This window comes from Eurytemora carolleeae, unplaced genomic scaffold (assembly GCF_000591075.1).
Source record: "Eurytemora carolleeae unplaced genomic scaffold, Eaff_2.0 scaffold712, whole genome shotgun sequence".
Taxonomy (NCBI): domain Eukaryota; kingdom Metazoa; phylum Arthropoda; class Copepoda; order Calanoida; family Temoridae; genus Eurytemora; species Eurytemora carolleeae.
In genome coordinates, this window is record NW_019396598.1 from 81,219 (window position 1) to 94,241 (window position 13,023).

The 13,023-nt window shown below is 35.3% G+C and overlaps 1 protein-coding gene across 1 annotated transcript; it reads right to left on the bottom strand.

Annotated features, from left to right (window-relative positions):
• Positions 1-49: 49 nt before the first annotated feature.
• LOC111706098 (uncharacterized) lies at positions 50-12,806 on the bottom strand. The gene is made up of 9 exons (XM_023478864.1): positions 12,699-12,806; positions 9,564-9,728; positions 7,200-7,408; positions 6,070-6,186; positions 4,653-4,759; positions 2,481-3,993; positions 1,978-2,115; positions 1,238-1,303; positions 50-237 (listed from the first exon to the last, which is right to left on the bottom strand). Exons 1-9 carry the CDS (start codon positions 12,763-12,765, stop codon positions 127-129), a joined length of 2,493 nt encoding a protein of 830 aa, XP_023334632.1. The 5' UTR covers positions 12,766-12,806; the 3' UTR covers positions 50-126.
• Positions 12,807-13,023: the final 217 nt, after the last annotated feature.

Here is a 13,023-nt window from a genome sequence, read left to right on the forward strand (position 1 = left end):
TTCGCACCTTTTTAAAAAAATGGAACAAGGAGTAGGAAACAGATTTGCACAAGATTAATTAAATGTTTATAATAATACTTGGTATAAGATTAGATAATATAAAACAGTGTAAAATTCCATAAACTATTAATATCCATTCTGAAGTTCTTCTTTTGTTTGTTCAAGTACTGTTTCACAGCTCATTTCAAGTCCATCACAAGATTCATCCCATTGGAGGGATGTTTCCAGCCCTGACGTCTGATAAATAAAAATATTATTTAAAATTTGATACGCCCGCACCCTTTAAATATAAACCCTTTAATTCTTTACAGGATAAACGATGAGAAATGTTAAAGGGACTGTAGACCTAATTCAAATGTTCGATTCACAATGGTATCATGTCACCCTTTACTTGTGAAAAAATGAGAATAGTATGGTTTTTATCTTGAAACGTGTTGAAATCTGACATTTCTTTTATTGTTTCAGGTCTCTGCAGCAAGAATATTTAAGTCAATTTTTAGAGAACCCACGATGAGAAACAATCAATTTTCAGTGAGGCAAATAGAGGCCGAGAGGGCACCCTGTGCGATAGAGAGTTCAACATGTTTTAAGATACAAAAACAACTTAATCTTCCTCATTGTTTATCAGACAAAGGATTATAGAGTATCTTTATAAATCGGATATGCCACTCTTTTAATGGAGGATCACCATGCATAGCGCGTAACCCTTCTTTGGAGGTAAACGCTATACGGCATAATGATAATGGTAATGATGATAATGATGATATTAATGATAATGATAATGATGATATTAATGATAATGATAATGATGATAATGATGATGATAATGATTATAATGATTATAATGATAATATTGATGATAATGATGATGATAATGATGATCATAATCATAATCATAATCATAATCATAATCATAATCATAATCATAATCATAATCATAATCATAATCATAATCATAATCATAATCATAATCATAATCATAATCATAATCATAATCATAATCATAATCATAATCATAATCATCATCATCATCATCATCATCATCATCATCATCATCATCATCATCATCATAATCATAATCATAATCATAATCATAATAATGCTCCTACAGTCCCCTTAACCAGGTATGAAAAAGGAAACTGTTCTTAGACTTCTAGAAAATTATTTAAGAATATTTTCGAACCCGCACTTTGATGTAGGGATTCCATTTTCGATTTTAAATTAGATAAAAATGTACCTTTGAAAATGCAGAATCATTAAGGCTTCCTAATTGCTCCGCTTTTTTTGACGTTGAAGGCAAAGACTGAAATAAGGTTTAAAAATAAATCAGAAATGAAACAATAAGAAAAAAACTCGATTTAGATTTTTAGAACAAGAGAGTAAACAAATAAAAGAGCAAGAAAAAAAGAAAAATAGTGGAAGGTCAAAAAAGGAACAGAGGTCAAAACTTTTGTTTACAATAGTGCTAATCTCACTAATCTGTAACGTTTAATCTCAATATTCACTGTGACCCTTTATAACTTTCATGATCTGTCAAGCGCCAATGCCAAGGTATTTTCAATAAAAATTCCAGGAAATCTACGGAAAACTTTGTAAACAATCGGGACAATACAGAAACCAATAACTGAACAAGATTAATTATTTTTAATGATAAGAGTTTTACATTTAAATTTTTCAATTTGTTTCTTTAACATTAAATCAATAGGTTATTCGTCCGGGTTATTAAATAATTGCAAAAAACGTTGCTTCTCCGGGCCATTCCTTCTGCTGAAATTATACAAATGAATTTACGCTCTTACTTAAATATTATACACCGTAAAAGCGTCTCATTCTTATAAATAAATCCTAAAATTGTTCGCAATAATACTGCACGCTCGGTTCAAATACGGTACTTAGCCAGACTTTCCCTTAAATAATTCTAGAGGAGCTTTCTTCAGAAAATATATACCCCTTAAACAATAAACATTAATTACATACCGGGCTTGTCGTAGATGTTGATGAAGGAAGTTTAAATAAAGTTTTAGGTTTAGGAGTTAGGACTAGACGAAGCTTGGACTCCTCAGTCTTTATCTCTTCAAATGTGGAGTCCCATTGAAGCAGATTGGAAGAGGATTCCTTAAAGGGACAGTCGATAAAATTTCGGAGGACCCAATGTTTTGAAAGGGACATGGCTGATGCACAACGGTACCCTTTAAATCTTAGTCTGAGCAACAACTAGATTTTGGTTTTCTACTTAAAATTAATAATTTCGAATTGTGGCTTCTATATTAAAAATAACTTGTGAGTTTATTCAGCAGAAAACGACAGAAAACGTTTGTATAATTTTCCAGATAAATAAACGACGATTGCTGTAAAGATAACGTTTTAAAGGGTACTGTTGTAAGTCGTGCATGCAACTCTTAAATGGGTGGTCACTTGAACATGGGTCTAGTCTTTAAAATAATTTAATTAGTTTAAAGGTAATTCTTTTATTTGAATACCTGTCTATAGTTGAAAGGCCGGTATTTAAACTTTGCTTGAGCGGCGAGGAAACTGGGAGAATTAAATGAGTCTCGAAGGTTTGGTTTGGCCAATATCTCAGGGTTTATCGATTTCTCCGGGGTGGTGAATCCTTCTCCAGTGTTGAAGGGTACTCGGATACCCGGAGACTGCTGGTATTGGGTCGGGATGAAGGGTTTAGGAGTGTGCATGAATGGATTAAAGGTAGTTTCAACACTTGTGGAAAACAATCCTGATTTTTTAGGGGTAACCTGTGAATCAGGATTGATATAATTTCCTTTTAAAATGTCTGACTGAGCTTTGAAAACTGGAAGTTCTTGATCGAATCCAACCATTTTTCTTAGATTTTCTGATTTATGGCACTCATCAGGATCACTCTGGTCGTTAGTAGATTTGTTTGACTTATCAAATTCAGTTGGTGATACTAAATATGATTCAGTGTTCTCCAGTTTAGTCCCGAAAACTGTTTTAGTTCCAACATCATGTTCCGCTACAACAATCGGTATTGATTCAATTTCTGTTTTGATCTTAATATCAGGTTCAGTTTGAACTGTTTTTGTTCCAACCACAGGTTTAGTTACACCAATAGGCATTGATTCAATCTCTGTTTCGATCTCAATATCTAGTTCAGCTAAAACAACTGCTTCTGATAAAACTCTTTCAGATGCTTCAGAAACGGGATTAGCAAAAACATCTTGTTCGATCAAAAAAGAGGAATTCGCATTCTGTAATGGGCCAACAGGAATAGGGTAAACTGGAATATATTCAGTTAAGTGGACATTGTCCACTGAAGTTGAAACAGTAACAGTTGTAGATGAAGCATGAAGTGGGGCTGTTATATATGAACTGTTGACTGTAGAAGTTTCCGCCGATGAACTGCTGACCGCCGAGGTTACAGCTGAAGAACTGCTGACTAAAGAAGTTGAAGCAGATGAGCTACTAGCTGAATAAGTTGCAGTCGATGAACAACTTGCTGAAGAATTTAAAGCTGATGAACTAACAAAAGAAGATAAAGCAGATGAAGTGCTGACATTAGAATCTTCAGGTGATAAACTACTCACTGGGAAAGCTATAGCTGATGACATGCTAGCTGAAGAAGTTACAACAGTTGAGATTTCAGATAAGTGTGCACCTAAAACTGGACTTCGGGATGAAGTGATATCGGGTGCAGGAGCATTGTGATCTCCCAAGGAAGATATTCCCAATAAGATTTTAGATCTTGAATGGTTCGAGTTTGATCTTTCAATATCAACTCCCAGCATAGCCTCTCCTTGGGAAAACACGGAATCTTCCAACTGAACCGCATCTTTACTCAGAGATTTCAGGTCTGGATTCAAACACGATTTTTCATCATCTAACCCTGTCCGAGCCGGAGTAAGATGAACTTTGAACAGATTGTTCATAGACCCTAGAGCTGAACCCAGGGTTTCTCCCACCTCTGGTTCTATCCTTGAGATGGAGAGTTGATCCTGCATCTTATTCTCAACCATGCACCTTGATTTTGAACAAAACAATATTTAGTGTTTTCAAACAATGAAGTTTAAGCCAATCATTAGTCTGGATAAAAATGGAAATAAATAAAGTGACAACTTAAAACGATTTGAATAAATTTTTTAGAAAATTGTATTTATGTCTCCCAATACCCCGATAAAACCCTGAAAAATCTAAACATGAGGGAAAAACGTGAGTTTAAAGAGGGAAGGGAATTATTTCCCAAGTTCTAAATATGTTTATCTAGATTTTGTAAAATGTATACTCTATAACTCTGCAGATTTCTTGAATTGTGCTGATATTTCTTTTATGTGACCCATTTTGATTTGTTTTCTGACAGCTAGCGGGGAATTATGGGGAAAAAGGGGCAACCCTTCCCCTTCCCCCAAGGGGGTTACCAATTATATCCCCCCCCCACCCCGATTACGCATACTAAGATTAATAGTAGTCAAAAACTAACAAATGAAATTATTAACAAACAAAAATATAAAAATCTAGACAAACAAACAAAATTAAAAATAAACAAACAATCAAAATATTTAAAACAAGAAAACAACATTATGATTAATGAAGGCACAAACTAACAAAATTATGTACAAACGAACAGATTAAACAAAATAAAATTATTGACAATGAAATAAAGAAAATTTAAAAAAAGAAACCTGTTTCTAGGGTGAATAATAGAATGGTTGGGTTTGGTTGAGTTCGAATCCCCTGCTGCGGAGAAGTGAGATGTTTTCTCTAGGTCGGGAATCATCGAATATTTATCCTAAATAATCAATCAATTAAGAAATTAAAGCTAAGCGGCAACATTTTAACCCCCTGAAGACGGATCCTCAAAAAAATGCGGATACTTAAATCCCCGTTTAAGTGGCAAAATAACAAAACATCGAGAAAAAAAAACACAAATAAAATGCATGTTAGGGTGTCAACCAAAAGTAGGTATTGGAAATTTAAAATTTAAATAGATCCTAAGCTATGACAAAATGGCATTGATGCAATGAAAGTCGACCATTTTAAATCATTTTCAAATTCGGAGGATATTTCTTTTGGAATTGGAGCAATGAAAAAAAAACTACGTTTCATGATTTTTTCCCCTCCAACTTTGATGGTCCATTAATCTTCCCTGGGGTCATGTGAGGTCCCATTTGGGCCCGATCAGTTTAGCCGTTTTGACGTTTATCAGTTACAAACAAACAGACAAAATATATAAATAAAGCTAGGCTTCAATCTCGTCAAAATAAAATCTGTGCTAAGATGACCCATAATGTAATGGTTGCCTACTAGTGCGCCGGTCAGAATGCTCCCATATTTATTTTGACCTTAGAAAAGATTCTTCGTTCCCAATTATTATATTTGTTTCAGGAGTATCAGCATAAATGTTCAAGTGCAAGTAATGAGGTTAAGATTGATTAATTGTAAAAAAAAGTCGTAAATTTCCACAAAAAATGCGCACGCGTACTTTTAATCAGATCCGTTCAAAACCTAAAAATGCATGTTATATACTAAGTTGACCCACAATGTAACTGCCGACTACTAGAGCGCCGGTCAGAATGCTCCAATGTCTATTTTGACCTCGGAAATGAATTCCTTGTCCAAATTTTGCTGTAGTTTGCTATAGTTTTATTGAGCGCGCGCGCGGACTTTTAAAGCTTTGGAGGTGAATTTTTTGAGCGCATATTTTTTTAAAGAGTATCAGGATAAATGTTCAAATGAAATTAATAAAGGTAAGACTGATTTACTGTCAAAAAAGTCGTATTTTTCACAAAAAGTGCGCGCGCACTTTTGCTCAGATCCGTTCAAAACCCAAAAAAGCATGTAATATACATAATTTTAAGCTCTCATGCAAAAAATTAGCCTCCTAGGACAATGCTTAGTTATGTTTAAACACTGTTTAAATTTCCCGCAGAGTAATACGTGTTATGCCCCCCCCCCCTTTTTCAGAATGATCAGTTTACACCCAAAAAATAATTTAATTTCCTACTAGAAATAACTTTATACTATTCTACGATTTAATAAAATCATTTTTGAAGAGAGAGAGAGGGGGGGGGGGTTAACAACAAAATCTAAACATCTGACCTCCAAGCTACGCAAGCGCAGATCACTTTGCGTACTGCGCAAGCTTTGCATGCTGAAGGTGCTGATATCCAGCTCTCCAACCAGAACCTGTTCTTCAAGCGGACACTCAATTACATCCTGCAATCATTGAAATTCATAATAAAATCAATTCGGTTCCGCCGTACAGGCAAACCTTTCATTTTACTTTAAATTCGTTATGTTTATCTAATTCGGAAATTATGAACACATTCTTAACAAATAAGGGAGGGAAAATGCCTTGATAAGGGGGGAGGGGGGTTAACATTTTTTTCAAGATAATATCTTTATCTACTGTGATGTTCTAAATCTGCCGGAATAATATGAATTGATTGATAACTTCAAAGTCGTCTTTGACCCTTAGAAATATTTTGCAGCATTCTACATAGGTAATTTGTTTTCGTAATATATTTTTATGACACAAAAATCACATAATAGCCCTAGTCCTGCAATTTCCAAAATGTGGTCTGCCATTTATGTGCTGTCTTAATTACCGGAGATATGAATGATTTGTTCAGAGTGAAACATTTTCATGGTTTTATTTAATAAATTGAAATTTAAACCAAATTCTTAATATCTCTGGTATTTTTAAGAGCAAACAAATGGCAGACCACATTTTGGAAAACACAGGATAATGGCTACGATTATGGTTTCATAATAAATATTGGTAAAATCAAGTGTTTTATGTTGAATGTCGCAAGCTCTTTTAAGGTTAAAGACGACCTTGAAGTTATCAATCAATTCATATTATTCCGGCTTATTTTGAACATCACTGTATACATAAATTTGGTTTGTCTGTCAATTTGTTTCCAATTGACGTCAAAACGGCTGGCCTAATCCGGACAGAAGTGAAGGTTTATGAGTTCTCTAATTTTAAGCATAATTGTCTTGAAAATAATATTAACTGCTACGATTTATGAAATCCGCCCATTTTAACAGACACATCCTTGGAAAATTTTGTTTATTCGAGAAAAATGAAAAAATGGCAATTTAAAAATCAACGATTAAAATCGTAAAAAGTTACTAAAAATGGATACGAAGTGCCCTAAAAACTTATCATAGTGATTATAAACTTCGGTTATTACAGAAATGATATTTAAAATAAAATTTGTGACCTGATGAATATTTAAGCCCTGATCCATCCATAAAACAGTCGAAACACTTGCGTCCAAGCTTAAATCCACTCCATCCTCCAGATGGAACTTTGCTCCATCCTCCAGATTGAATGAGGGTTCTAGCATGACCTTGAGGTCGATTGTCCTCGATTCTCCAACCTCAGGATCCTTTCCAGCCAACCCTTGACCTACCAGAGATACTTCCAACCCTGAAAAAATATGTCCAGAGCTGAAAACTTTAGAATGGTGGGTATCAGGATTAATGCTTAATCCACTCTTTTTCTTCTACAGATTAAATATTGCTTATACTCCTCATGAACTTAATCTCCAGATTAATTAACAGATCGGGATTAAGGATATCACATTCTAAAGTTTTCAGCTAAGGTAATTTAATAATTTCTTGTGAAACAGTTTTTCAACTAGAGAAAGAGGGGAGAGGTTGAGGTTAAAAATTGGTCCGCCACTTAATAAGCCTAATTCTACTAGCCATTAAAACTGTAAAACTTAGCTATTAAAGGAATCAAGTCAAATAAAACCAAAGACTAAATTTTAGTCTTTGTATAAAATAAGCTGCATCGGAAAATCTACGCAAATTCTACGCACTTTGTTTGGTAAAATAAATATTGTAACAAATGTCATCTTCTCTACAGAACAAAGACCTTTTTGCTTGCTTTGAAGTTCCATTCCATTAAATTTTTTCAAGGAGCAGTGAATTTATTCTTTGGCTGTTCATACATCTGTTTTCTGTTCCTCTTTTGCAGATCTACGCATTCTAATCTCTTGTAGACAAAAGAAATATGCATTTTGACGCATATTACTGCTTTGTTTACCCCTAATATTCCGCATACTTCCCAGAGCTGCAGCTCTCTTTTTGGCAATTTTTTTTCATACTATTCTTTAATTTGATATCTTGGCGCCAGAAATATCAAACTAAGTATAATAAAAAGTTACTGTTAGTGATCCATGAGGGTCAAATTTCTCTGATGAAGTATATTGTGGAATTCTTGATGATTGCTAATGCAACTATTTGCTCCAAATCTTTCATATTTATCATATGTACTCTTTCAGGTTGGGAAAACATAAGTCACTGCTAAGCAGAGTTAGAAAATTCTGAGGATATCTGTTCTCAGAATTCCGCCTTAACAATAACAAATGGGATAAGAAAGGTTAGGAAAGAAGTGGATATTTTCGACAAACGAATTCGATATTTTCGACAAACGAATTCTTGATTCTTGTGAGTTTATCTCGGACAGTGCTTCAGAATATGGCCTTGTCTTCGGGTATCTTTTCCTCGCAGCCGGCAGAGAATAAACCAGTATCAAAACCTATCTCAGGATTCCACTCTATACGTTTCCATTTTTCTTGTTTCTGGTAAGAGGGAGGGGGAAGAGAGAGAGGGAAAAATCCTCTCCTTCTCTGCACTAATATTTTATTTTTTTTCCGACTAGGGTGTACTGCCATGTTATTCCACACAGGGTTCTGTTCAGCCACAAGAAACCGGAGAGAGTTGTATATTAACCTGTCTGTTCTGAGCTCCCTTGATGCTTACATATGGAACCAGATTCAATCAAAAGATTGAACGCCTTTCCGACGAGTTTGGATACTTAATAACATCTAGTCTTATTATTAAGGAGTATATCTAAAGTTGCCAGTAGCAAAATCTGGATCCAGCTAGGTAAAATCCTCCATTCTCCAGGTTAATACAGCGTTAAAAGATTAATGCAGGCCTTCAATGTTTCTTGTAGTTCCGTTCATTTCTTTTCCATTTGTGTGCAGGGGTGTATACAAGGGATATACACTCCTGGCTAAAGTTTATCTAGTTTGCGTTTTTCTCTCTCTCACCCTGTATTTCTGCCTACTTTTAGAAGCGCCGAGCCAGACCCAATTGTTGCTTTTTTGAAAGCTAAATGTACACTGTCCATTCCATTAAATGATTCATACTTTTTAACCCAAGTTATACGAAGTTATTTCTTTGCTTTACACAAAATGTCACTCTGGAGCACTTAAAATAAAACACATGTTGACTTTATCTGGAAATTATCTGAACAATTATTGGCTATTTTTCATACAAAAGAGATGCGCAACTTAATCACAAATTCAGGTTTATTTCAACAAAAGAACTTCTCATCCAACAAATGATTAAATAACTTTTGAACTAAGAATTAATATGATCAATATTTGATCGCTTTTAGCACAAAAAAACGTACAACTGTGTTTAATAACTGCAGTTTTAATGTTGATTATTGGACGCTCAAGTAAAACAATAACCAATAATGTCAAATAGAGCTGTACATAATAGTCAGATAAGTTTCTAATGCAACATCTTAAAATAGATCGAGTCTTCTTTGAATGAAAATGTTTTACCTGGATTATTCAAACCTCGATCTATTGTAGGGGATTTGTACCCGATGTAAGTCCTGGTAAAGTTCTCCTTCCCCCTCTTCAGTATCTTCCTCAGTATGACGGTGCCACAGATAAATAATGAGATGATTAAGCAACCTCCCACTACTCCTAGACCAGCAGCTAAGCCTGAAAATCATTGTTGCAATCCTCCTTTTCAGTGAAACTATTCTTTTAGCTATGTATGCTCAATAGGGTTTCCAGTTGTAATTACGTTACTTACACGTAATTACGCATAACACTTTCTTTCACTTACGGAGAAGCATTACAAGAAATTACGTTTACAAAAGAAAGTCTAGTTTTGCGTAATTAAGGCGTAATTACGCGAAATTACGTAATACGAAACCATTCCGTAATTAGTAAAGTACATATTAATTCTCAGAAATGAATATAGCGGGAAAATATGTGTAAGGATTTCAGTTGGAATCAAAATTCGTTTATTGTGATGGACTAAACCTCTGTAGAGAAAAAAGTAGATGTTAGTTCCACATTTTATTAAAAAAATATTTCGGTCTAAGTTGACCCTTGTTACTTATAGCGATATGATAACCATCAAAATCGATGTTAAAAACCACAAGAAAATATACAAACAAAAAAGATTGTTTGATTTTTTTAATGGGCTGTCTAATGGACAAGAGGGAAACGAAATCAGATCATGAGATGGAAAAAAGATAATTTGCAAATATTCACTTCTTAAAGAATGTTTTAAGATAATTATTATTCCTTGAGATTGTTTCTGTCAAATGAAGACTAAAAACAAACTATTAAGTTTATATGTCAATTGTATAAAGTGGTGGTGAGGGTCGATCTAATTAACAAACTTTTACGTAAATCAGGGGGTGCGGCTTTTCTAAGGAGGGGTTAAATTTAAAGAATTGGAAATTTACTCTTTTTTAAATAATGAATTACAGTTTACAATTAATTAAAAACAATTTTTTTTCTGTTCATTCTTGTGAGTTCAGTCATAAAATCTCGTACTTAAAGACAACTTCTCACAAGGTCTCAAACCTTCTCTATTTAGGCGAAATTGAAGTTTCGCCAATTTCGGGTAATCCTGCGAAATTATACGAAATGAAAATTATTTGGCGTAAGTGAATAATCTATTACGTTGGAAACCCTAACGCTGAAGGGCTCTCTACGATATATTGAAATTTATAACACCTCACTCCCTTTAAGGGCAAATTCTAGTCCTTTAAATTTGATTTTTAATGGATTTATAATAATGACAAAATACCTTTTTTTTTAATAGGTGGGGTGAAAAGCAACGAGAAATGTGCGTTTTCAATTCACAAAGTTTAATTGTGACACTATTGAAGCATTTATTCTTTATTTAATTTGGCAACTCACAAATTACAGTAGCATCTTATTAAAGGGATTTTCGAAGTAATTTCAATTGGCCCTTCTTCTGTAGAGTGACATGTCCAATTAAAGGGAGTGTTCGCGAAAAATGAAAGGGGGTTTAGGCTTACGGCGAAAAATAATCTTTTTTTTTCTTTCTAAAAATGTATAACTTTCAGTTGAAGGTTTTTATAAATGTTACTTGCAGGTTTATACTGCAGAGACGATGAAAATCACAAATTTTTCAAACTTTATAAGAAAGAAAACACATCGACAACACTTACCTCTTTATTACTCAGATAACGTTTTAAAGGGTTTAGTCGTGAATCGTACATGTCATTCTATCAAATAAAAGGTCACTTAAGCCAGAGGGTCCGTCATAGTATACGATTTTAGCCCCCCCCCCCCCGGTCAGAATTGTTATTATTTATTTTTTATTATTTTAGGGTTAAGTTAGGTTCAGACAATTTCTGGGCCGAGCATTGCAGCTATGACATGCTAGGGGCCGAGCACCGCGGCTAAGACTGGCTAGGTGCCGAGCGCCTCGGCTAGGACCGGCTAGGGGGAAGGGCGCTGCGGCCACATGACAAATTATATCCAAATGTTACAGATGAGATCCATGTACAAAATGGATAGGAGGTGGGGGGGGGGGGGAACAAAAATCGTTTTCTTTGAAATTACCTGCCAGAGGCAGCTTAAGATGAGAGGGGACGCCCCCCCTGGAAAATTGGGGGACGTCCCCCTTCCTGGAACAATTAAGAACCCAAGATAAGAGAGCAGGTACATTCTAGTCCATTGATGATGATTTTTTAAGAGATTCCAAAAACATTCTAACATTTCCCCGGCTGTTCATGGTTTAGACATAAAATTGATCGCAAACTCCCTGTAAAAATTCCAGGTGAGGAGGGGGGGGAGGGGGGCGATTCGGCGCCTTCACGCGCAATATTTCAGTAATTCTCCGCCCCCCCCCCCTGGAAAATATCATTAGCCGCCCATGTCACATGGGTCTACATTGGTACTTTTTATCCAGAAACCATTTAGCCATAATAATATTAATAACTTCCTTAAACAATGGTAAATGGTAGCAGAGGGGAAATATTTACCCACCCTCATAGTAAATCCAAGCCGCGGCACTCAACCCCTAGCCTGTCCTAGCAGCTGCGCACGGGCCAGAAATTATGTAAACCCAGCCTAAATGTAAAGGGACGAAATACTAAATTTCCAAGGCCATCCCAGTCAGTTTTAGGACCTCCCCCCTCCCTTCCTAACAATTTTGTATAAGACCTAGATTTTACCTATTTTCAACAAAAAAAATGTTGTTTTGTATTAATTTAAGGTTAGGTTAGGACAATTTTGGGCCGAGCGCTGTGTTTAGGACAGGCTAGGGGGCCGAGCGCTGGGACCAGGACAGCCCTTCAATTTCAAAAATTTTCAAAAAGGTTAATATATATTTAGGGATATGTTAGATTGAGACACTTTCTGGACCGAGCGCTGCGATTAGGACAGGTTAGGCCTAGGGAACAGAGCGCTCCGGCTTGGACATGCTAAGGGGCCGAGTGCCGCGGGCGGCTAGAACAGGCTAGGTGGCCGCCAAATAAACAACTTTATCCACGTATTCAATATGAGATGCATATACAAAATTGAAAATTGATAAGAGGGGGGGGGGGGGGGGGGGCCAAAAATTGTTCTGTAGAAAATCACCAAATTTCCAGAATGTACCAGTTTTTAGGAGGAAAGGGGTCCGAAAATTCAGAAAGTAACCTGTATAATCAAGAGAATTTTCCTCTGCTGTGGAAGGAATAGAAGTTGAGGAAACAGAATCGTCCATTTTATTCAAATTCAAGGAAATTCTGAAATATTTTAGAAATCATTGATCATACAAAATCTCAGAAATATGAAAGAGATGAAATTAATTAACGCCAAAACCTAGTATATTCCGAAATTCGCTAAAGTTTGGTTCACCAATCACCGTTGTCAATGTTGATGAAACTAAGAGTGCGCAGAAATCAAAACTTTGAGCGTTAATTTCAGAATCGTCGTCTTCCAAGAAATAACCAGGATATCATAAGACTTGAACTACTGTCGT

Excerpts from the sequence above, each read along its gene's own strand:
- LOC111706098 (XM_023478864.1), bottom strand. The coding sequence starts at position 12,765 with ATGGACGATTCTGTTTCCTCAACTTCTATTCCTTCCACAGCAGAGGAA. Across the intron at positions 3,994-4,652 it reads ATTATTCACCCTAGAAACAG|GTGCATGGTTGAGAATAAGA; the intron begins GTTTCTTTTTTT and ends TTCAAAATCAAG. Across the intron at positions 1,304-1,977 it reads CAACATCTACGACAAGCCCG|TCTTTGCCTTCAACGTCAAA; the intron begins GTATGTAATTAA and ends ACCTTATTTCAG.